Source organism: Myotis daubentonii, chromosome 11 (genome assembly GCF_963259705.1).
Source record: "Myotis daubentonii chromosome 11, mMyoDau2.1, whole genome shotgun sequence".
In the NCBI taxonomy this organism is placed as follows: Eukaryota; Metazoa; Chordata; class Mammalia; order Chiroptera; family Vespertilionidae; genus Myotis; species Myotis daubentonii.
The window spans coordinates 66,608,365-66,633,563 of record NC_081850.1 but is presented as its reverse complement, the minus strand read 5'-3'; the positions used below and the strand labels follow the sequence as shown (position 1 = coordinate 66,633,563).

At 55.6% G+C, this 25,199-nt stretch overlaps 1 protein-coding gene across 7 annotated transcripts in view; it reads left to right on the top strand.

Annotated features, from left to right (window-relative positions):
* The window catches only part of DAB2IP (DAB2 interacting protein), a 180,374-nt gene that overhangs the window by 79,850 nt on the left and 75,325 nt on the right, over positions 1-25,199 (top strand). For 6 of the 7 annotated variants that reach the window (XM_059657761.1, XM_059657759.1, XM_059657764.1 and 3 more), the window contains exons 2-3: positions 5,044-5,147; positions 24,433-24,578. In XM_059657761.1, the coding sequence (XP_059513744.1) occupies positions 5,044-5,147; positions 24,433-24,578 (250 nt within the window). Of the gene's footprint in view, positions 1-5,043; positions 5,148-24,227; positions 24,579-25,199 lie in introns of those variants that run through there. The other variant, XM_059657767.1, reaches the window with a different exon arrangement.

Genomic DNA, 25,199 nt, shown 5'->3' with positions numbered 1-25,199 from the left:
CATTTTTCACTCAACCTCATATTTCTGAGTATTATTTCTGTTGATCCTATAGAACTGGGTCTTCTGTAGCACTATTGTGTTCCATTGCAGTTCTGAAGGTCAGAACAGCGTCCCTTGGTGTTGTACCCTCTTCCTTGCTGTATAGTATTCCACTGAGGAATTGCCTCAAGGTGCAGTCATCTCTCCCCGCATTGCCACTACGAACAGTAGCGCAGTAGTCATCTTTTGTGCAGATCTCCATGTGCAATGATGAAGCATTTTTCTAGACTGGACATGTAGGAAGGAAATGTCTGGTCCCAGAGTCAGTGTGTCAGTCAGTTTCAACTAGTTATCGGCTAATTGTTCTCCAAACCCTTTTCACTTCTCCTGCAGTGATGAAAGATTTTTCTACATTCCTGTCAACATTTGGGGTCAGTGTTTTTTCATCTTTGCCTATTCGGTGTGAAAAAGGTGTGAAATGGTACCTGGTAGTTTTAATTTTCATTTTCCTGATCACGGTTGAGGTCCAGCACACACATGCACGCCTTCTTTTTCCCTTATGGTGACTTTTCTCCTGACGCTGCTATTAGAGGTTACTGCCTCTACCTGTTTTGAAGCATTAAGACCTGGGCATTGCAACCCGACAACTAAAATTTGGTGTCTTGTCTGAAATTACAGGATGTTCCTCAGGCCTCCATGTTTCCATGGGAACAAGTAACAGTCATCCTTCGTGATTAGGTGGTGTCCATGGCAACCAAGCCAGCAGCATTTGAATGAAACTGATTTTATTTTATTTATTTTTTTGCAAACACGTGAAGGTTAAAATGTGTTTCTCTGGCTGTGGTTTCCAAGAATAGGAAGGCAGCTTGGCCTTCCGGGTACAGTGGAGACTCTTTTGACCTCTTAGTGAAAAGGGGATCCAGGATCAGCTGGTTCTGTGACCTGATTTTGCAGACTGCAGCCTGGGAGGTCATGTGGAGGTCACATAGTGAGTCTGAGCTGAGGGGAGACTTCTCGACCAGTGCTGCAATGTCTTGGGGAGACTACGAGGTCGGCCAGCCAGTTCTCCCTTCCTAGAATCTGCCCTTGGGGGTGCCACCTTCATGCTGTACCATCTGTGTATAGACCTCTGGGGGCATGAGGCCCAAGCCTCTCAGTGTCTGCCTCCCCAAGTTAGAAAAGACAAGTTGCTGAAACAAGGGCCAAAGGCAGCTGTGTTTTTTCAAAGCTAAATCCCTGGAGGCAGAGTTAGGACTCAGGGATCAACTTCTCGGCGTGTCAAATAAAGAAGGTTTTGTTTTGGTTGTGGTGGCGGGGAATGGAGATGGTCGCTGCTCTGACTCCCCTGATCACTGCACTGCTGAGAAATTGTGAGCTCAGAGACAGAAAGGGCATGGCCTGGAGGCACACAGCAGAGCTGGGGTTGAATCCTGTCTTCTCATCCAATCTTCGGCTCCTCCCCGCACCCCTGCTCCAGGCTCGCTCAGCCTTCTCTGAGGCCTAAATGTGGGTTTGGGGTGGGGACAGTTTAAGGGGATATCAGCATGTACTCTTACTTCCTGGCCGGGGGAACTTTAGTGGAAGTCACTTGCCTCTCAGCACCTCAGTTTCCTCATCTGGAAAATGGAGCTCATCAAGGCTGTTCATTTGTCATGGGGGGGTTATATTTGAATGGGTCCAGAACTTGCATTCTCAAAGGGACAATATTGAGTGGGCAAAAAATTGGTTCTTGGAGGGGGGCGGTGACAAAAATTTAACTCTTTTTCTGTATAAAGCTCAATATATGTGCAGTGCATAAAAGTTACTTTCTATATATGTGATATGACATTTTTATGGGGGGAAACTAGGGAAAATGTCTTTAAAAAGACTCATTAGGGGGAAAGATAATGAATAAGAGGTAAGGAAACGCTGGCCCAGAACCCAGGGACCCATGAGGTTATGACTATGAACTTTGTGGTTAGAGCTCATGGCAGGCTTGCGGGAATTGTCCGGTGTGTTTGGTGTGTTGGTGAATAGCAGAGCCCCTGATATTCAGTGTGACCACATCGCAGCTTCTCTCAGGTCTGGTTTCCTGTCCAGACGGAAAGGAGGTTCCATCAGCTGCACGAATGGGGACTGGTTGGTTCTCAGCCACTGAGATGGCGCCTGGTGGCTCGGTGGGGGTCCAGCAGGAAGCAGATGGCACTTACACTAGGATGATTTGAGGTGTGGGCGGGTGTGGGGAACCGTGAAGAGGAGTGCAGGACCCCAGAGCTAGTGACAGCCGGGGCTGATCCACCCAGGCCCTGAGGGAGGGGAAAGCCTGGGAAACGCAGTCATTGTGGTAGCTGGGACTTCACTGGAGGGAGCCGGCCGCCCAGGTGCCTCTCCTTCCCCCCCTGACCCCCCACCAGCGTTTCCCATTGGCCAGACAGACCCCATGAAGCTTGGCTGGTGTGGTCTGCACAGGTCAGCAGCCCCTGGAGCAGAAGGCAGGATAGAGAAGGATGGAGAATGGAGCTGGGGCCAAGCAGAAGCTGCCTGGAAAGGGACTAAGGATCTCCTTCCTTTCCTCTGGAGTGCAGGCCCTGCCCTGAGGCCTCCTCGCTGCCTTTCTACCTCTTGATGTAGATGGGCTTGCATTGAAGTTTAAGGCCATTTGGCAAGTCCCTGAGATGATCCTTGCTATAGACCTAATGGGTTAGGGGCTCATGGGCAAGTTCCTCTCCTCTGGTCTCAGCTTCCTCACTGGTAAGATGGATGGTTGGACCAAGCCATCTCAGAGAACCCAGGTTGTGGGCACATCGGACTTGGTCTCAGAGGAGAGGCAGCTTTGCTGGGCTCCTCATGTTCTACTGGGTGACTCCTTGTGTCTCTTGGCTAGAGCCATGAGGACCTGCCTGCCCAGGATGGGGTAGTGTGACTGTGTGTGTGTGTGTGTGTGTGTGTGTGTTGGTGATAGGAAGAGGCTGCTGGAGGCTGAGCATAGTGCCTCACTCATGGGTAGGACACCGTGGCTATGGAGGTGACTGAGGTGGGGTGTTGTGGTGGGGGAGAGGTGAAGGCAGACTTGTGAGCATGGGAAGAGATTTCCTAGGAAAATCCCAGGAAAAGGGGGTGTTCCCTAAAGTGAGAGGAGCAGGGATCCCAGAGGAAAAGTTAGGAAGGATCTAATTAGGGAGCACAATAAGAGAAGGGGTCACCGGCTGAGAAGGGGTCGTGGTGGCCCAGGGGTGGCCAGTCCACCTCCCGACCTGGTATCAACCCCTGCCCCAGGGCTGCCCGGTGGTCAGCTGGGCCTGAACCTGTTCCCACTGGCCGACGGCCCACCTCCCCTAGGCCCCAGGTGGCTTGTCTGCTTGACCATTGCTAGAGCCCCTCCCTGGCGCCTGTCCTAGTGGGGGGAGGGGCCAGTTCTCTCCTCCCACACTTCTGGGGCCCCTGTCCAATCAGCTGCATGGAGGGAATGGCCCGGAACGTGTAAACATTGCCCCCCATGGCCCATCTTGCCCCTGGGAAAGCCTGCTCCCCGGCATCTGCCCGGTGTTTGTGCGCCGCCCACGCGTGGATGTGACCTGGGGGTGTGGGTCTGAGCCGGTCCACGCTGGCATTTCTGCGTGGATGTGAACGTGTGTGTTTGCTGGGCGTGCACCTCTGACTGTAACTGTGTGTTCACAGGCATCAGAGGAACCTCCACCCTGTTCCTTTCTTCCTTTTGAGTCAACAGGTCTTTCCCAAGCACCTGCCAGGCAGCAGCCTCCAGGCAGGGGACTGGGGACGTGGAAATGCTTAGGCGTGGATGTTAGGAGTTCTGCAGGCAAGCGGCGATCCCCCCCACCCCACCCCCCTCTCTGTGCAAACGTTGATAGGAGAGATTCGCTCTTGGCTGTTGCTATAGGAGCGGAAGTGGGCCAAGAGCTGGGGGCAGAAGGGGTTACCAAGGTCCCCTCCAAGGCCTCTGGGCTGGTTCAGGCTGGAAGGCGCAGGAAGGGAGTCCTCTGCAGGGCCCATCGCTGGAGCAGTGGGAAAGAGGCAGCCGGTGCCAGGCGTGGTGTGGGGGAGCCAGTGAGGGAGCAGCCAGGTCGGCCTGACCTGGGAGGTTTTCAACAAGCAAGCTCAGGCCAGGGCTCAACGTTTTGAATGCGCTGTCACCAGATAAAATCGGAATATTTCATATTTTAAGAAACCCAGATTTCCAGCTTCTCTTGAACTGGGGGAAGCTGTAGCTACGCTGGGCCCTTCTTACCACACTGACATAACCAGCTGGAGCTAAGCGTCTGGCTGCTACCCGTGATTCCGTTACCTGCCGGGCCCTTGAACTTCTCTCGAGTTTAAAGCCTGGAAAAGAAGGTCTGAATTGGAAGCCAGAGATCACAGGTTCTCATGCTGGAAGAGACTTCTTGCATTCCTCCAGTCGCAGGGAGCTCATTGCATCTCAAGATGGATGGCTCCAAGTGTGGGTTTTAAGAGACCTTTTATTTATTTATTTATTTATTTATTCTTAAAAATACTTTTTATTGACTTCAGAGAGGAAGGGAGAGGGAGAGAGAGATAGAAACATCAGTGATGAGAGAGAACCATTGATCTGCTGTCTCCTGCACGCCCCGCACTGGGGATTGGGTCCGCAAACTGGACATGTGCCCTGACCAGGAATTGAACCAGAGAACTCCTGGTTCCTGGGTCAACACTCAACCACTGAGCCACACCGCTGGGCAGAACTTTCATTCTTTTTGATGACGGAATAACCATTCCATTGTGTGGATGCACAGCTGTCTCCATCCATTCATCTATTAATGGACACTTGCATTGCTTCTACCTTTCGGCTATTGCGAATCACACTGCACATTTGCATACAAGTATTTGTGTCTGTTTTCAATTCTTTGGGGTATACACTTAGGAGTGGAATTGCTGGGTCATGCGATAATTCTGTCTTTAATATTTTGGGGAACTGCTAAACTGTTTTTTTACAGTGACTGTTCTACTTCATGGCAACCTGCTGTTCTGGCCAGGATGGGATGACAGGAGGACCTGATGGGGTGGCCTCAGTTGTCCGTGCTTACCCTCTCTCTCTCCCTCTGTTGACAGAGTCGCCCCAAGAAAGGCCAGGCTCCCGGCGCAGCCTGCCTGGCAGCCTCTCAGAGAAGAGCCCCAGCATGGAGCCCTCAGCCGCTGCGTCGTTCCGGGTCACGGTAACTATCTCTGCGTCACCATCACCACCTGACCTGGGGTGCTGCTCTGTGACCCCACGGCCCCCCTTCCTGGAGCCTCATGGACCGGGAGACCATCCAGCCTCCCTTGTTCTAGGTATCCGATCACTCAGCTGCTCCCCCCTCTGTGGCTCAGCCCCCGCCCCTGGGGGCCATATGGGGGTCCCATCCTGTGAGGGAGGGGGCTGGTGGAGGACAAACAGCCCTGCAGCTGAGGGGCCCAGACCTGAGCTGGGAAGAGAGAGGCTAGTGTTAGGTCAGATAAAGACACCTTCACATACACACACACACACACACACACACACACACACACATGCACCATGCTTCCCCGACTCTTGAGGTGCACAGATTTTGTTTCTACATTTTAAGATCTCTCATGTTATAGTCCGTGATGTGTCATAATTTAATTGCTGTGTTTTTTCTTGGTGGCACATAAAATAATGCTGGGTCTTAAAATTGATGGCCTATTAGAATCAACAAAATGCAGTATATATATTGTAGCTATTTATTTTAGTGGTCCCACTAGCACAAACCTAAACAACTTTACAGAAACAGAACCGAGGAGCCTTCATATCTGACTCTCCATGCCGCTCTGTGTCCCCACCAGTCTTGCTGCACACACACAGGCAGTTTTGTGTCCCTTTGCTTCCGCATTTAGTATGTTACTACGTGTCCCCTGTCCAGTATTCTGCTAGCCACAAGAGACACGGAGGGGTAGACACTTTCTCTTCCCCTGGGAGCTTACAGTGTGTAGGGAGATGGATTTTTGATCATTTGTTTATCCATTCATTCATTCAACAATTTTTATGGAGTGCTTGCTGTGTGCCAGGCACCATTCTTGGGACTGGGGCTGAGTAGGAGGAGCTGGCCAAGACAGGTGAGGTAGATGAGGCCCCTGGCCTATGCGTTCACGCTCTCACGTTGGAGCTACATGATATCCAGGAGAAAACCAGGAGGGCTTCCTTGAAGTGGTGTGATCGGGGCTGAGGCCCAAGGGATGAGGAGCCAGCCCTCTGGGGAGCAGAGGAAAGAGGCTTTTGGTAGAGGAAACAGAGAGGGCACAGGCCTGGCTGTCACTCTACACTGTGATGTGGGGGTCAGGTGAGCTAGGAGTGACTGTTCCTGTGGCTTGGGAAGGGTTTTCCCCCAGGGAGCTGACTTTTGAGCTGGGTCTTAAAGGGGCCCTAGATATTGGGTAGACAGGGACAGTGAGAGGGAATCCAGGTAGGGGGAACATCAGTTGCAAAGGCATGGAGGCACACAGGACATTGACCTGTGTGTAGAATGGTGACATACTTGGTGGGACCGGAGGTGAGAGGTTTGGAGGACAGGGTGGGCGGTGAGGCGGGAAAGCTGGGCTGACTCTGGGTCGGGTGGAGCCTTTGAGCCAGGCTCAGGGGAGGGGCTTTCCTCAGGGCCACTGGTTCTCCTTCCTGGCGATATGTCATTAAATGCTGTCAAAACAGATTCTTGAGCCTCCTCAAGATTCCAGTGCAGTGGGGCAGGGGCAGGGCCTGGGTATCTGCATTTTAACAAGCTCCATGAGGGAGTGGTTCTGAGCCCCAACCTCTGGATCAGCCTCCAGGAGGGAAGGGAAGGAGGAGACAGTTGCCAGTCCTGAGAGAGGACTCAGGGTCCCTTCCCTGGGTGTGGCCAGGCCCCTGGGAGATGGTCTCCAGCCTGCATGCAGGGCCAGGAGGCTGGCACAGGGGTGACCCTGTCTCGAGTCAACTGGAGTAGAGGCCAGTCCTGCCTTCCCTGGATCCCTGGAGCCACGACAGCTGGGGCCTTAGGGAACAATGACCACTAATAACATAGCCAGGTGCTCTGTGCTCAGGGTCTTACACATATGAACTCTTTGACTCCTTGAGACAACCCTGCAGCTGATTTTTTTTGATCACCCCACTTTACAGATGGGAAAAATGAGGTTTAGAGAGATGAAGTCACCCAAGCGCCAACTGCTAATGGTGGAGCCAAGACTTGAACCCAGACTCTCTGGCCCTAGAGCGTGAGCACGCACTTCCTCTTGCTGGGAAGAGAAGCTGTTGTCCCCACACCCTCCCAGCACCCCATCAGCATCACTTTTTACCCTGTTCCTTTTCTTTTGCTGCTCTAATAGGTGTGTCATCACACCTTGAAGTTGCTATAATTTGCAGCTCTTTAATTGCCAGCTAGACTTGGCATTTTTCCTGTAGTGGCGCCTTTGCTCTGTTTCCTGGCGTGGAAACCACCTGTGGATCAGAGCCAGCACCAGCCCTCTGAATTGCCAGGCCCCCGGGACTCCTGGTCCCGCCTGCCCAATTAGGGTCTGCAGGATGGCAACTGTGCTCAGGCCTCGTTTACCCACTTCTCACCACACCCCTGAGGGGTGGCGCTATTAGTATACCTGTGTCCCAGATGAGGGAACGAAGGCTCAGAGAGGGGAAGTTGTTTGCCCGATGTCATGCAGCTGCTGAGTGACATAACCAGGCCTGGATGCCAGGACTGTAGGACATTAATATTTTGTGTCCTTTTCTGGGCACCTCGGCCCCTTGCTGTGTGCAGCAGTTAGGAAACGGTTGTGAGTTGAGTTTCTGTCCTGAGCTGGTGCTGGGAGCTGGGGGAGGGGACTGGAAAGATCGGAGGTGGGGATCTTCAGTGACCTGTGTGACCTCATTAGTCACGGAGCCTCTTTGAGCCTCCTGCCCTTGTCGGTGAAGTGTGGATGCCTGCCTCGAAGGACGATGTGCACCTTCGCATCAGCCCAGGTCTGACCCTTGATAGGTGCGTAGTAGATGAAACCCATCACGAGGGCTGATGGTGCGTCCCTTTGTGGCTCCAGCACAGCAAAGACTGGGGGAGGGGAGGGTGGACAGCAGAGGGCAGGTGTTTGAGGGGAATGTCTGGCCTGGGCCTTGGAAACAGACCCAGACCCTTTGCAGGACCAGAAGCACACCCTTTCCCCCTCAGCCAGGGCTCCCACCAGCTCTCACATGCTCGGCTGACTGTTGCTGGGTGCAGCCCCACGGGGGACCCGGGGGACATGGTGTTGCCAGGGGAGGCAGGGGAGACAGCACAGGACATACCTGAGCAACTGCTGTCTTCACTGCCATTTCAAACTGAATGATGGGATGTCCCCACCTCAAACAGGAATGCATGCCCCTTTGCAACCATGTAGTTTAACAGAATCAATGTTTTGGGTTCTGTAGGACTCATTCTATTCACCTCTTCCATGAAAACTGAGGCCTGTCCAGGGTCATCACCCAGCTGGGGGCGCTTCTGAGTCTAGGCTGTTTGCACCCCTAAAGGTGGCCCTTGCCCCTTTGGTGAGTTAGGCTAGGACCGCAGCCACCCCACAGGACATCAGAGGCTCGGTGCTGGTTCCACCTCCACCTCTTGGGGACCATGGGACCCTGGCAGAGCCTCAGTTTACCCTTCTGTAACGTGAGTGGAGTGGACTTTGGAAGGCAGCGTGTGGTTTGGCATGCGGTAGGCACTTAAATGTTCTGATGCAGTCACTAAGAGAAAGAGCTGTAAAGTCAGCAGGCCTGGGGCTGAGCCCCATATCTGCTTTGCGACTTGGGCAAGATATGGAACCTTTTGTCCACCTGGTGCAACTTCCTTCTACCTACAGGTGGAGTTGGGGTGGGGGAGTGGTTCCCCAGGGCCGCATGGTGCCAGCAGGCTGGTGTGGTGCTATGGGGGACCCTGGGTGAGGGTAGGATGGAGAAATGAGCTGGGAGGGAGCAGGTGAGCAAAGGGACCTCCTGTCCTTCGCTGGCCTTCAGCTCTCAGGCCCCAAAGAGATAGTGAGGTCAAGATTCAAACTGAGGTCTGTCTTCACTGCACTAATAGGGAGTCCTGGAAGGGAGAGGGGGATGGAGGGAGGGAAGGAAGGCAGGTGGCAAGCTGGCAGGCTGGGCCCAGGGTGCTGCCCCTCTCACCTGCCACCCCATGTTAGAAGAATTCATGGTTTGATTTGGGGGTAAGGAGATGGTGACTGTTACAGGTCTCCCCCTGATTCCCCTCAGCCCGCTGCCTTCCCCAGACCTACACTCCCCAGGTGCAGGCTGGGTCCTTCCTCTGCCCCCACCCCTCCCAGCGACCTTGAGGAGAGCTGACAGGGCCGGGGTGTGGGAGGTGGCAGAGGCTCTGGGAAACTTGACAGCCAATTGATTCCTCCTCGGGAAGTTGAAAGCGGAGAGTCGTGTTTGAAGGTTTAGCTGAAATTAGGTCTCACGGCTATTTTTTGCGAGATGGAGAAGAAGTGTCAGAGAGGGGAAGGCACAGGGGACTGGCGGGAGCTGCAGATAAACTCAGTACCCGGTTGATTGCAATGCCTCTAGAAGTGAGGCTTATTTCCTTTCAACCACCCACTCTTACTGGATGCGCAAATGTCATACCCTACGTGGTACTGAAGCTGTGATGGAGGTGTGCCTGTGGTGCCGTGAGAACCCAGAATAAAGGGCAGTTAGAAAGAATCCCTAGAAGAGGGATCTTTGGGGCTGGGCTTTGAGGGATGTGCAGGAGTTTCTCAGGAACAAAGGGAGAGGAGTACTTCAGTCAGAGGGGGATCTAACTGAATAGGAAGAAGCCAATGGCCCTGTGTGATTAGAGCATTGGGTGAGTTGGAGGCATGAAGGAGAGGAGCCTGGAGGGAAAAGGAGTGGGTAAAGCCTTTGGACTAAAGCTTTTGGACTTCCCCCATAGGACACGAGCCACAGGGGATGATGGGCAGGAGTGGAGCCAGCAGGAGATCTCTGGGATGTGGACTTTGGGTTTCCCCGGCTGCTCACCCCTCTCCCCACTCCTGCAGCCTCCCTGCAGCCTCCCCATGATTCAGCTGCCCATCTTTCTCACACACACAGAAACAGGTACATGAGCACAAACTGCAGACCTGTGGGTGATCCATTGTGGGAAGGCTATTGAAAATTATCTGGTCCTCCCCTTCTCTGTACAGAGGAGGGACCTGAGGCTCAGAGAAGGGAGGGTCTTCTGCCAAGGTCACACCACACACCTGGGGCAGGGCCTGGAATTGAGCCTAGCCCTCTCCATTCCCCATCCAATGGTCCAGAGTCCTGCTCCTTCCTGCCCTCTCTTCCCTACCACTGAGCCCTTCTCCCAGCCTCCTTATGTTTCCTGGGGGAGGAGGCCTAAGGGAAGGGACATTTGTGGGTCTGACTGTCCTTGGAAGCCCCTGCTCGCTCCCTCCCACTCCTCAGCACACTGCCACCTCCTGGCCACTGGGTCCCAGCACCAATGACGGCTGGACTTACAGTTTGGACTGGAGGCTGCCTGGAGGAAGAGTGATGAGGGGCAGGAGAGTGGCGTTCTCTGCTCCCTACGGGTTCTGCCTCTCTGTTCCTGTTAGTGCCCCTTCTCAGCGAGGGCGACTCCGTTGGGCATTGGGGTGGGGGACAGAAAAGCTGGTCAGGCTCAGATTAGATGAACCAGCTCTGTCACTGCACATATGGGGAAACTGAGGCTCAGAGAGGGGAGGTTTGCCTGGAATACCTCCCGGGGCTCCCTCCACCACTCCAGGCTGCTCTGGCCCATCTCAAATGCACATGTACATGGGACGCAACTACACCTGTGGCTCACACACCAGTGGAAGGCTGTGCCCGACCTGGCAATAGTGCTGGGTTGAGGTGCTATGAATGGGTGCCCCGAATTCTTCCTCATAGCACCAGGAATTTGCCCCTGAGGCCAATGTCCCGGGTGTGTGAACTAATTTTCCTCCCTCTTTGTCTGCCATTTTTGTTTTTTTATTTTTATTGTTCAGTTGAGCCTTGTGAGCCGGAGTCTCCTAACCCAGCGTGTGGCTGGTGTTCCCAGGCAGAGACAGCAGGCCCCACACCCTCAGTCCCTTCCACCTCTGCCTGTCACAGACCCTAACTGCTATTAAACTGTTCCAACCCAAAAGGAAAGTTACTATCATCTTGGTCTGTGTCCGCCGTACACAAAGAGAGGCCCCCTTTCCTGCAGTGGGAAAGGCGCCTCCCAGGCCTGGGCGCTGCCCAGATAGATGGTCTTCAGGCAGAATGCGGGCCCAGGGGCCATTTGGAGACTCGACTCCTGAACCCGAGGCCAGGCCAGGGTCCGAGGCCCGGAATGGAGGGTGGGAGGCTGCCCCATTAAGAAGCAGGAATGTGGTTTCATTTGCTCCGTTTTAGAGATCAGGAGAACCAGGCTCGGGGACTGTCCCAGGGTCGCACAGCCGGTGAGTGGCAGGGATGGGGGTCAGGCTCTGGTCTTCGAGTCCCACGGTGGGTGTGAGCTAATTTTCCTCCCTCTCTCTGCTTTCCCTTTTTCTTTCTTTTGATAAATTTTTAATGAGCATCAACCATGTGTTGGGACCTTTGTAGGGCACTTGACACAAAGAGAACTAAAACATAGTTGCTACCTGCAAAAATACAGAGGGTCGCCTGGGGCTTGAGGAGGTAATTTCCAGGCAGGTGAGGGGAAAGGACACAGGCAGCCAGGGCAGCCCCTGCAAAGGCCAGGGGGTGGGAAGCAGCCTGAGCAAGTGATAGCAGGAAGCGGCAGCAGCTTAGGGGGCTGAAATTTTAGGAAGTGGCTGGAGTGCGAGGGGTGGCCAATTCACGGCAGTGTACAGAGCAAAAGGGATCAGGGGCTGTATTCATAGGAGTATGGAGTCCCCAGAGAGGGAGGTGAAATGGGCCAGAGCCCGTTTCAGGTTGTCAGGAGCCCATCTGTGCCCCCCAACCCCTGAGCGTAGAATGCTCTTTGTAGGGGTCCCTGAGGGCAGGGGTAGAGAGAAGGATCCACTCAAGGAACCTTGGAATCTCTTTCCTCATCCTGGGAGGTGTCAGCTTGGCAGCTTGTGTAGGAAAGATAGAGAGGGAAGGAAACATGGACAGCCTGGGACACCCCTCCTCTTTCTGCCCTGGGGCTTCCAGGGCCACCTCTGGGCCATTCCTGTAAGCTCCATTTCCCCCTCCTTGCCCTGGTGGGCAGCAGGAGTCTGATAAACCGGTCCCCCCTAAGGTGTCAGTGGCTGAATCCCTGTGTTACAGGTTCCTAGCACAAAAGGAGCCTTATCAATGGGAAGCTTCAGTCATTCATGGGAATGTCGGGCTCTGTGACGGCCAGGTGGGATGCTGTTTGGGGGCCTTTCTCTCTCTCTGCCCTTCCCCGTCCCCCATTCCATTCTGCTGGTTTCTCCTAGCAGTCCACCCAGGACAGGCAGGATTTGAATCTTGGTCCATGGCTTCCCTCTGTGGGATCGCTCAGGCAAGTTCCCAACTCTGAGCCTTTGTAAATGGGCAAAGGTGGCTCCCCTTTCCGGTGAATGGGGCTCACCTCTACTCCACACCTTCCCCAGAGCCTCAGGTCCTCCCTTCTGCACCCCTCACCTCCTGCCTCAAAGACGTATTGCAGAGAGTGCCCAAGGGGCCGGAGACCCCGCTCCCAGTGGTGAATACAGAAGCCCGGGTGTGCGCAGGGCCATTTCCCACCAATTGGGGGCAGCAGAGTGCAGCAAGTGGACGCCTGGGTGGCTACTTCCCGAGGAGAGTTGAAGTCCCAGGGGTTTGTGGCCCCCCCCTCCATCCTGTGTCCCTCACCCCAGGGCTGCAGGGAGCCGGCTGAGCTGAAAAAACCAGAGCCCACCGCTGGTTGGAGGGAACAGCTCAAGTCAGGGAGTACCTTGTGTTGGTGGCTGAACTGACTGAGCCTGGGTTGACCAGAGACCTGGGACTTCCTAAAGGGGACCTGTGTCAGGGACACTGGAGGGGACAAGGAGCCCAGGCAGCCTCCCAGCAGGAGGAGGGGCCAGGCTGAGGCAGGCCGGTGTGCCACTGCCAGGCAGTGTCGCCCTACTGTGGTCACCTGGCTGGGCCAATTAGACACTCTTCATGGTGGTCCTTCGAAGGCTTGCAGGTGCCTTGCTCCATCCTCACCTCTGCTTTGAGAGGAAGGAAGGCAGGCGTTCTGGGGCAGTCGGGATGGTGGGCAGAGCTTGGACTTGAACTGCGTAGCTGGGTTGGAGCCAGCTGTACCAGCTCTTTGCTCTGTGCAACGGGGGATTGTAAGGCTCATTTTGCACAGTCTGCTGGGTCGGGCCCTGTGCCGAGCACTCCCCAGGTGTCACCTCATTTAGTCCTCACAGCCCAAGGGGCAAAGAACACATATCCCACTTTTTTAAGGTGACAAAACCAAGGCAGACGGAAGTGAAGAACTTGCTGAAGATCAATCAGCTCATGAGTGTGGTTTGAAGGTCTTGCAGAGCCCGGTCCACAGCATGCAGCCCAGTCTCTGCCAGCCAGAGTTGTTATTCTCTGTTTTATAATTGAGAACACTCAGGCCCAGAGAGGGGAGGTGCATTGTCGAGGTCACTCAGCCAACCAGGGACAGAAATGGCATTTGAACCTGCATCTCCCCATCTTGTCCTGCCCCTGCCCCTGGCCTGGCCCCCACTGGTCAGAAGGTGCCTGTGCAGGGTGGACACTACCCTTCTTCATCCCACCCTGTGTCCCCGGCAGGCCTGCCCCTCTTCCAGGGGGCTCAAAAGAGTGGGTATAGGGCGCTAGCTCAGATGCCTTCATGCCCCACCCCCATGGTATGAACATAAAGTGATTGTCTCTGTCATATCAAGTGACATTTGGGTTGGATTGCAGACGTAATGACATCTGAGTCTTCTGGGGAGAACTGCTTCCCAAGCCAGGAAGCCCTCTTGCGGTGGCAGCGATGACATCTGTTTCCGACACAAGGTCCCACACTGGGATGAGTAACTTTTCCTGTGGAATGTCTGAGATGAGCCGTGACTTTTACTGCCCTGCTCTGGCACCTTAGATGGCTCCCAGGGGTGGGATCCAGTTCCCCAGCATTTGAGGTGCCCCGTTCCCCCCCCGCACCCCCCCCCACACGCCTGTCCTAACCTCCGTGCCCTTGCACAGCTGGCTCTGCTGCCACAGTTCCTCCCCATTCCTCTGCCTCGAGAGCTCCTTCCCTGCTCTGTGCTCGCCCTGGACCCCAGCAGGCACCCCCTCCCTCCCCTAGGCTCCAGAACACGGATGCTGAGACTTAACCATCGCCAGACCCGGGGACTTTCTCAAGGGCAACTACTGTTTCTGGTGTATCTGAACTCCAGGCACTGGGGCTGGGCACACGGAGGAGCTTGTGGGGTGAAGGTGTGTGAGAGGCAGTGGATGAATAAGCGAGTGCAGGGTGAGGAGACGCGAGGCGGGCATCCATCTCCTTGCTTCTGAGAGCCCCACACCTTGGGAGGAGAGGTCAGGACAAGTCACCCAGACCACCACCCAGAGGCAAAGCCCAGGAAGGGCACCAGCCCTGGCCTTGAAATTGACCTTTACTCCACCCATGGGCTCCCATGATCCCTCAGGGCAGGACTCCCAGGTGAGCCTGACCTGCAGATGGTAAATCACCCAGGAGCAGAAATAGCCTATAAAATCCTCTCCCAAAACAGTGCGTTTTGTATCCTGTAGTGAAAGGGCTTTTAAAAGCACTGCTCACTCAGGTGGATTTATGGGGCTGCTGCCTGCCTCTCGCCTCTCCCTCCCGCGAGTGTTTGCAGGTCCCCGGGACTGAGGCACCCTGGGGTCCGGGTGCTCCTGCTGGCTTGGTGCAGGGAGAAACAGGATCACACCTCTTCCCTGCCTTGCTGGTCTGGACTGACTGGGTGCCTGGGGGGACAGGGTGGGACCACCGGACCCAACAGAAGCTCCTTATGGCCCAGCACAGAGCTGAAGTCCCACGGTCAGTACCTTTCCTCCGGCAAGTTGTTGTCTCCAGAAGGTCCTTCCCATTTATTGTCATCAGATGGGTCACCGTGGAGGCGAAAGATACCAGTTCAAGCTGGAAAAGAGTTAGAGATCAGCTAACCAACTCCCTCATTGTATACATGGGGAAACGGAGTCAGGCTAACAAGCTCGCTCAGAGCCTCCTAGGGCAGCGATGGGATCCTAGAAGAGCGTGGGCTCTGGGTGCAGGCATTCTGGGTTAGACACAGCCCTGCCTCTTCCTGGCTGTGTGGCCCTGTGGAAGCAGCTTGACCTCTCTGAGCCTCCATTCTCTGATCTGCACATTGGGTTGTGAGAATTAATGATGGAAGCCGCATAAAGCTTTAATACCGAGCCCGAGGCCTAGAGCTTCATAACTATATCTGGCTCACTCTGAGCACGTTGGAATAGGCTTCACCATTATTAATTAGCAGAGCTGGGACCAGATTTCCTGGCTCTGAGCATGGCTTTTTTTTTGTCACTCTGTGGGGTGGCCTCTGCTGAGAGCGTTCACGCACACAGAGTGCGCAGAGCACAGGTTTTGATGGGGAATAAGTGCCGAAATCAGTGAGTCACCCTGGGAAGACTGGCCTGGTGAGGGGACCTGAGTGACAGGGCCTGGAGGGAGGCAGAGGGAGAAAGGGGTGAGGCTCCCTGATGGAGTCGCTTTCCCTGCAGCCGTGTGGCTCTGGTGCCAGACTCCCCACCGAGAGGTCAGAGCTGGCCGAGGGCTTAAGAGCTGATGGAGTGTCTGTGGCATCCAGACCTCTGGGATGGGCTGATTATGCTGAGGCTGGTGAAAGATTTACAGAGCAGTGAGTCACTCCCTGGCTGCTCTGGGCTATCACGTCCCTGCCTGGACCACAGGAATGTGTGTCTGATTTCTGGTCACTGATGCTACCCAGTCCTGGGCACTGGCAGGTACCAGGAGGGCCTCTCCCCATGTCCTTATCTCCCCATCCCATCTTCACCCTCCACTCTTTTCCCAACCAGGCACCCTTCCCACCTCCTCTAGACTCTCAGGGTTCCTTAAGGGCCCCCTTTGCCTGGGCATCCTCTGCAGGGGTTATGCCTATGTCATAAGCCTGGCCTTGGTGTGTCACTCGGAGGTCAGAGGGACCTGTGATCACTGCAGCAGCCTCCGAGGCTGCCAGGCTCGTTGCTGTCCTCACCAGTGCTCGGTCGTGCTTCTGCCTGGAATGCCTGTGTGTGGCTGCCCTGCTCTAGGTAACCTTGGCCAGCCCACCCAGATTGACCCCAAGTGGGAGCCCTTAAAAAGCCTCCCAGATCCCGTTCTCTGCCTTCCTCCTTTCTCTTTTACACCATCAATATTTGTTAATCCATTCAGGAAGCATTTATGGCATACCTGCCAGGTGTTCAGCACTGGGGACTCTGGCTGCCGGGGCCCCCACCATCCTGTGGGGGAGACAGACATTAAATAAATACACAATTACAACTGTGATGAGTCTGTAAGGAGACGTGGCCTAATCTGAGGGCATGGGAGGCCCCTGAGGAGAAGATGTGAGGAGAAACTGAAGGGTGTGCCAGGCCCTCTGGGCAAAGGGGTCCTCTGTTCCAGGCAGTGGGAACAGCCTGTGCAAAGGCCCTGTGACAGGAGAAGCTGGCAATTTCAAAAGTCCCATTGAAGACAGGAGCTGTTGCACAGGGTCAGGGGCAGGTCATGAGGGGCCATAGGCTTCATAAAGGAGTGAGGCCTTTATCCCAGGAGCCCTGGGGAGCTGTGCAAGAGGTGGAGCTGGTCAGTGGTAAGATCTGATCTGCTTTTTAAAGGCTCCTTCTAGATGCCCTTGGAGAATGAACGGGGGGAGGGTGGCAGGGTTGGAGGTAAAAAAAAGTAGTGAGGAGGCCCCTGCAGGTGTCTGTGAAGGTCTAGGCCTGCCTTTCCAGCTGAGGGCAGAAAGCCGGCTTTCTCGGGGCCCAGCACATGGCGAGGCTCAGGGGACACGCCCTGGTGAGCTGTGGACCAGCACCCTGCCTCGTCAGAGGAGATGTGGGTCTTAAAGATGGTTTCCGTTAACTCTTGCTTTCTGTTTCTTTCTGGCTCATGGCTGGCTGGCTCCTGGTGGTTAAAGTCCAAGCCATAAAAAAATAAATGATGACAATGCTAGTGAGGATGATAATAGCTAGCATTTACTGCGTGCTGGGAAATGGGCTAAATTCTTTACATGCGTGATGTCAGACACCATTACAGCAACCTGTGGTGGCTGCCCTTCTCCTCATTCTACAGAAGAGGAAACGGGTCAGTCAGCCTAGTCACTGGCCTAAGGCCCAGAGCCACAGGCAGTGGAACCCGCTGCTCCCCTGCTTCTCGGGGTGGGGGAGGAAGCCTTTGCCTTTTACCTGGGATTCCTAGAGACTGAGGTAACCCGAGCACCTGGTGGCGTTTGAGGTGTGATGATGGCAGAGGAGAAATATTTGGAGCAGGGGTCCCTGGCTCTGAACAACCTGCTGGGCCGCAAGACTCTGAGAAACCTCATGTTCAGAGAGTTGCCAGGACAGCTTTCAGGGGGTGAGAGCAGCAAACAGGTCATCTTCAGAGAGGGGCACAGGGTGAGGCCCTGCCCGCAAAGCAGGGGGACCGGGAGGTCACCAGCATGGGCCTCCAGCTCTGAGGTCACCCCAACACTCTCCCTTCCTTCCCATTGTGGTTGTGAACGTGAGCCTGGTGGGCCTGTGTGTTTGGCCTGGTGTCAGCGTAATTCTGTGAGAGCCTAATGACAGCTGAGTGTGTGTGTGTGCTTGTGAGCTTATCTGTGCGTTTTATGATTGTGTATGTGTGTGTTGGTCAATGTGCACATGTGTTTACACGGTGAGGGTGATGGGGAGACTTGTATGTTTACACATGCATTTCTTGGTGGCTACCCTCCTCCGCCCCCTTGCCTTTGTGTCCTTGAACTTGTGTGTTTTTCTGGCCCTGCATAGTTGTCCATGTGAACATGTTTAGGTGTCGTTATCCAGGTACTATTTTAATTCGGGAATGATCCTTGAGTGTCAGGCCCCACTCCCTCCTGGCTCTCATGGCCCATGAGTTGGTTCTCTGAGTGACCCAGGCAGTCTGTCTGCCTTCTCTGGGTAGGGAAGAGTATGGAGGTCTTACATTTCAAGGGCACATTGGCAAGGGGTGAAGGAGGGTTTTATGGGTATAGGATGGCCTGTGAATGGATAGCCACCAGGAAGGCACCAACTTAATCCTGGCTTAACATGCAGTTCCTGTTTCACCTGTCACAGTGTCTGACATTCCACCATTAGTGAGTCATTCCCATCTCTTTGATGATGCATACCTCCCAAAGGAGGAGGCCAGGAGGCCTGAGGGCTTGCTGAGGGTGGAGCCCCAGGAACAGAGAAGGAGGGAGGAGGAATCCAGCATCTGAAGGACTCCGTGAAGCCGGAGAATTCACTGGTGTGGGAGGGAGAGCCCACTGTGGAAGGCAGCTGCTCTAGCTTTCCAGAATCAGTTATCAGCACTGGAAAGGAGCTTGGCCATCACCCAACCCAGCCCTTATGGTACAGATGGGAAGACTGAGGCCTGGAAAGAAGAAACACGGGGAGCCTGGGAGGCCTTGAGGGTGGGGTGTGGGCGAGGAGAGGGTGACTCTGGGCAGATCACTGCCTCTGGGCCTCAGGTGCCTTGTCTGTACCATGTGGACATTGGCCCGATTGCCCGCATGAGCCCTCCTGGCTCTCACCCTGTGACTCTGGTATCAGGACTCCTCACTGCCCCCAGCCCCTTCCCAGAGCCTGTGTCCAGGTGGGGTGAGGTGTCCAGTCTGCCTGCCAGCCTGTGTGCCCCACAGATCTCCTCTCCTGGGGTGCTGTCTGGATGGGATCTGCCCCTCCCTTTCCTGTTTACTTGGGCGTGCTGTTGGCATTTGCACAAAGCCCCAGAAAGATACTGAGACACGACTTCTGCTTGGGTGCCAGCCTTGGAACTGGCCATGGGAGGAGGAGCTGGGCCTGGCAGAGGGAGGGCTCATGAGGTGAGGTGCTGCCTCCATCCTGAGCACTGCCTCAGTGGCCCAGGGTGGGCAGCCCGGGGCTCACTGGCAGGGCAGGCCCATCCATCCATTTGCAGTGACCTAGGGTCCGTTTGCTAAAAGGGGAGCAGCTGAAAAAGGCAGGACCAAGTAGATGGTGGAGCTGGGGGAAGGAACTCGCCCTTCAGAGAGCACCTACTATGAGCCGGGCGTGGCGCTTGATGCTTTTCACTAGGGTGAGAAAGTGGCCCAGAGACCAGTGGTGACATGCAGCTCCCAGGTGCCCAAGTGCTGGAATGCAAACCCCTAGGTGCCTCCTGGTCAGGGAGCGAAGCACATGTGAGGATGGGCCAGGCTTCCCTTTCCTGAGCCTCCAGGTCCTCACTTGCGAGTTCCAGGCTCTCAGTGAGAGAGCACACCTTCCCTTTGTCCTCCCACCCAGAGGCCCTGCACAGTGCCTGGGGCTCCGTGGAGGGAGGATGGGCTGAACTGTCAGTTCTCCTTCTAGCCTTTGACTTATATGTGTGCACGCATGCAAGTGTGTGTGTGTGTGTGTGTGTGTGTACATGTGCATGTGTAAGAGGTACCCACCCTGCCCATGCCGTGGGCTAGAACTCTCCTGGTTACACGCCCAGCTCTACTGCCTATCAGCTCTGCCCCTGGGCAAGTGGCTTAACTTCTCTGAGCCTCCGTTTACCCACTTGAAAACCTGACACACTCTGAATTCTGAGGCGCACAGTTTCCCAAGGAGGCCCAGGAGGAGGCATTGGGCCCTCCTTGGGACGTGCAGCGGGTGTCGGGGGCAGAGCGACTTGGCAGAGCCGGAGCACGATAACGGGTAATTTATCATCATCATCATCGCTTGGAATTGATTGAAATGGGTGAGTGAAGAACTCGTGTGTCTGGAATTCTGAAAGGCCCTTGAGAAAGTCTCAGAACATCCTGGAGAAGGAGCAAGGCTGTGGGCCCGACGCCAGGATGGTGGCGTAGTGGCTGGAGCAGGGGTGAGGGAGCTGCTGAGAACTGCGGTCCTTCCAGCCGGGGACCCCACAGACTCCTGTCCTCCAGTCAGACTGACTTGCACTTTGGTCAGTGACCCGGATGAAAGCCCAGGGGTCCCCTGGATCAGGCTAGCCAGAGGACTTCCAGATGGGCAGCGGGCATTCACAGCTGTCAGCTCCCAAACACAGGGTTGGACTGGGGGTGGGGGAGGCATGGCACCAGGCAGCAGCCTTGTGCAGAAGCCTCCGGGGCCTGAGTTGACCTCAGTCAGTGACAGCTGTCTGAGAGGCACGGGGAACACGGCTGTGTGAGGGGAGGCAGAGCGCCCCATCTGGGGAGGGTGGAGGCTCGCTTCCCACGGACTGTGCGGGACTGTGCGGGACTGCGCGGGACTGCGCGGGCTCCTCGCTGAGCTTGAGACATCAGTGCCTGCTCGAGTGAATGGGAGCTGGGGCCACCACCTGAGCAGCCTGCCCCAGCTCTTTGTATCTCCAGAGTCTCTGTGAGGTGCCTTTAAAAAAGAACAGCGCTTGTTGAAAAAAGTTCAAAACTACCCAACTGGATGATAGCCTGTAACTCCAGCCTCACTTTGCAAGCATGCTCGTTCCTTTCCTAGGCATGGCGTCAGGCTGCCAGGCCACCGTCAAGCTCCTCAGATTGCCAGACAGACTTCCACCTGTGGTGGCCACATACCTTCTCAGAGCAAAAATCGGCGGTTGCACTAGAGCCGCAGGATTTTAGGAGTTTATGTGTGCCACAAGAGGAAGAAGGTTGAAAATCGCTGTACTAGAGGCAACATCAGTGATAATAATAATAAAGGTGGCAACTACTATGTTTAGTTGCTTAATAGTTACCATTTTACTGGTGATCTCTTACCTCATGTACTCCTTCCCACCCTATAGATGTCATTAGCCCATTTTATAGATAGGGACACAGGCTCAGAGAGCTCTAGTAATTTGCACGCCCCCACACCCCCCTCCCTTCAGTCCTCGCTTATCAGAATTAAGATTTGAACACAAGTGGTGGGAGAGGACTTGTGCAGGGTGTGATCAGCAGGGCCATCTTACATTGGATCTGCCTCCTGGAGAAGGTGGGATAAAGTCAGGCCCCTCGGGTGTGGAAAGAGGGGTCCAGAGCTTGATCTGTCCTACTTAAGCCTCACTGCAGTCCCCACCCATTTCACAGAGAAGTGAGGTGAGGGCCTGGCCAGCCATCCCCCCGGGCAGGGGGTCTGTGGAGCCTGAGTTGAGCCCCGTTTGCCTTCCTCCAGCTCCCAGCGGGCTCGGCTGCAGTCCTAGAACCTGTTTCACTTAAAGAAGGAACATGATTTTCCCACTGCCCCTCACTAAAGGTTGACTTGGGTCTAGAACAAGATTTTCTGTCTGGAAGACCGCCACTCTCTCTTTCTGAGTTCAGGGCTGCAGCTGCCTCCAGAAATAATGTCTGGGGACCTGCCCGTGAAGGGACAGGAGAAAAGGCTCAGCTTCCTTCATCCAGCACTGAGTGAGGAGCCACCCTTGAGCCCTCCACCCCACGAAGAGGTCAGTAAGCAAGCTGTGAGGCTGGCCAGAGCAGGGCACTGGACTAACCTTTGACTAACCTTGCTGTGTGACCTTGGTGCCTCATTCACCCTCGTAATGCGTTTTTTTGGATCGGGGTCCCCTTTTAGCTGTAGCTTTCTGGGGTGATGAGCATTTGTTAAGCCTGGCAGAGGCAGGGACAGGAGCTGAGTCCTCTGGGGGACACAAGGGTAGACATGTGCAGTGTGATGGGAGTGAATGGGGTTCCTCCCCGTTCTCCTAAACTTTGGTTCTCAACCTTCCTAATGCCGCGACCCTTTAATACAGTTCCTCATGTTGTGGTGACCCCCAACCATAAAATTATTTTCGTTGCTACCTCATAACTGTAATTTTGCTACTGTTATGAATCGTAATGTAAATATCTGATATGCTGTATGTGTTTTTCCATGGTTGCGACCCACAGGTTGAGAACCGCAAAGAATCACTCTCCCATGATCTGAGCTCTCTGGCCTCTTAATCTGTACATTGCTCACCTCCTGGCGTTCATGACCATCGTGGTCACTGTGTCTGACACATAGCGGGCTTTCATAGATGGTGGATGAGTGACCGTTACAGAGAGTTTGAGTCCCTAAGGTCATGGTCAGTTGGGAGGCTGCTTGTCAGAGGAGTATTAGGTGTCACCTTAGGAAAGGTGGGGGGAGGAAGTGACACATGTCTCACTCAATCTCCTAGGAGGGGGAAAAAAAATTTTTTTTTCACTAAAAATATGGGTAAAGCTGTCAATATTGCTACATAATAAGCAACATATCTTTTGAAACATGTCTTGTGGTTCTTTGTGCCACATGAGTGTAAAAATTGTGAAATTTCCATCAGTGTAGAAAATAAAAAACAAGAAAAAGTACAAACCCATTGGGGGAACTTGCTTGACAGCAACGCCTGTTCCAGAAGAACCCATCCAAGTTAACCAGGTGCATCTCCCCTCCCCCCGTACCTGGCAAGAGGCCAAGATTTGGAGAGTCAAGAGCTTGTGTGAAGGTGTGGGTTCCTGTCTCCATGCTGTGTTCCCCAGAGGGTCTAATGTCCCCTGATTCGCCACCTTTTGTGGTCCCTCTGCATTGGGCATTGCCCTATGGGTGACCCCTCAGGATTAGGGTCCCTCCTGCAGCTAACACCTGAGAGATGCCTGGTGAAGTGTAGCTGGTGAGAGCATCTTCATGGGCGGTACTCTGAGCTGCAGAGGTGAGAGGCTCTTGGAGTCCAAGGCCTGAGAAGCCTTCTGGATGAGGTGGCCTTTCAGCTGGGCCTTGTAGGATGTGCAGAATTCTGACAGGTAGCCACAGGGATAGGTCTTCCGTGGATGTGAGAGATCGAGTGGGAGGGAAAAGTAAGGGGAGAAAGGAAAAGGAAAGCTTGGAGAGGGTGGGCAGAAGTGGGGATCCCGTGGGAAAAGCTCTGGCTTTAGGTTGGCCTAGAAGCTGTGTGTCCTTGGGAAGTCATTTTACTTCTCTGAGCAAGGTTTACCATCTTCATTTTTTTTTTCTTTTTCTGTGTGGGTGATGAGATGATGTATACAACCAATGCTTGACCTTGTCATGTCCAGGGTGCTGGGGCCATAGAGAGGGGCAGATCCCGTACATGGCATGACCTATAGCGGATGTCCACTTTCCCCCTGGCCCAGAGAGGGCCCCTAAAACTACCCTCTGTTGTGAGATGGATGAACTGTGATGTTCAGATCCTGTCCAAATAAGTTAATATCCCATTCGCCTGGAATTGGGGCGGGGGTGGTGAAGCCCCGGAGCCCTCTCAGATAAATTCTCCCTCAGGGTATCTCCCCCCAAACCCCAGTTTTCCTCCCCTTCCAGCATCCTGTGTGTTCCAAGTTCAGAACACCCCAGGCTGTGGCCCCTTGAGGCTCCAAATCTACCCATTCTCTTATAAAGGGAGCGCTGGTTCAGCCTGCATTTCAGTATTGAATGAACGCCTGTCTCACTATTGGGCTAGGAGTTCTTGGGGTTGGAGGTGGGATTAGGCTCTGCCCTGAGTCCAGGGAAGTCTGGTAGATGGAGGAATGACTTGAAAGCCCTCCCCCCAGCTGAGATCTGCCACGCTCCTTCCAGGAGCAGCCCCTCTCCACCATGAGTCAAGAATGCGCCCAGGCAGCTGTTCCTCTAACGAAGCCCCCCCCCCCCCCCCCCCATCCCTGGGACCTGGCTCCACATCTTGAAGCATGCAATGGAGATACTCAGCAAATCCTCAGCCCCTTGGCTCTCCCTGAGCTAGGCACTAGGGACCCTGAACTCAAGGTGGTTGCCCGGCTGGGATACTGTGACTCCAGCCAAGGGCTACCCCCTGAGGGCCAGTGATGGTCATCCACGGAAGGAAGGGCACCCTGGTTAAGGGTCCAGGTGGCCAGGGTAGCCTGCCGGCCCCTGGAGGACCTCACACCGGCTCGCAGAGCCTTCGTTTCCCCGATCTGTGTAACCAGGGTTGTGGGGAGGAAGGCACTTTGTCAATCAGGAAAGGTGTGGGAGGCGTGGATTTTTCAAGGTGGGTGGGGGGTGTGACCTCGTTTCCGGTAGAGGTGACGGGACCGCGGCCGTCCAAGCCCCCGGGGGTCCCCGCCCCTCCGCAGCCCCGCCCCCTCGTCCCCTGTCCCCGGCGCCCGGGGGGCTCGGGCAGCCTCGGCCGCGGCCGGCGCGACTCGGCTCCGCGTCGCCATGGCAACAGTGGCTTAGGGGCGGGGGCGATGTGGCGGGCTGGGCTGGGCTAGGTTGGGCCGGGCGGGCGGCGCGGGGTGGGCTGGGCCTCGCAGCGCGGGCCGGGCCGTCGGCGCTCGGTCGGCGGGCGGGCGGCGCGGGCTGCGAGCTGCTGGGGCCGAGCCCGAGCCCGCGCCCGCCCTCGGCCGCGCGGCCGCCCGAGCCGGGGCGCGGGTCCCGCGCGGGTCCCGGGCCCAGCGCCGTCGCCGCGCTAACCCCGCCTCCCCTTCCCCTTCTTGTCGCCCCGCGCGCAGGGCTTCCTCAGCCGCCGCCTCAAGGGCTCCATCAAGCGCACCAAGAGCCAGCCCAAGCTGGACCGCAACCACAGCTTCCGCCACATCCTGCCGGGGTTCCGGAGCGCCGCCGCCGCCGCCGCCTCCTCCGCCGCGGACAATGAGAGGTGAGCCCGCCGCCGCCGCCCGACCCGGCCTCCTCGCGCCGCCGCCCCGGGATGCGCCCCGGAGGGCGCGGGGACAAAGCGGGAGCCGGCGCTGGAGCGCGCTGAACGCGGGAGGGTGCGCCACGCCGCCCTCCGGCAACTTGTGGGGCCACCACGGACTGGGGGGTACGACGGGCGGACCCTTCTCTTACCCACCTCCCCCGGGGTGAGGCCGGGCAGGACGTGCCCTCGGCGAGAAGTCCTGCCTCGCCTGGCCGAGGTGGGCATTGTTTCCCGGGCGCTGCAGTGCCCCGCGCTGGGGACAGAAGTGGCGCCTCCATCCACAGGACTCACCCACCCCGCCTCTGGAGCCCCCGGGTGTCCGATACAAAAGGCATTTTCTGCTGGGTTTTGCTGAAACCCAGTGGTGAGGAAAAGGGTGAACATCTGGCGGGGAGGAGCAGGGGGCTGGGCCGCTTAGGGGGCACATCTGCTCTAAGTAGGGCGCACGCTCTTCTGGGGGCGGGGGTGAGCAGAGCGGCAGTGCCGGGGTCCTGAGCTCAGGGCATCGCCGGAGGCTGTGGAAGAAGGGTCTTAGCCTCTCCAGCCTGGGCAGCTGCTTCCCTTCCTTACCTCTCCACT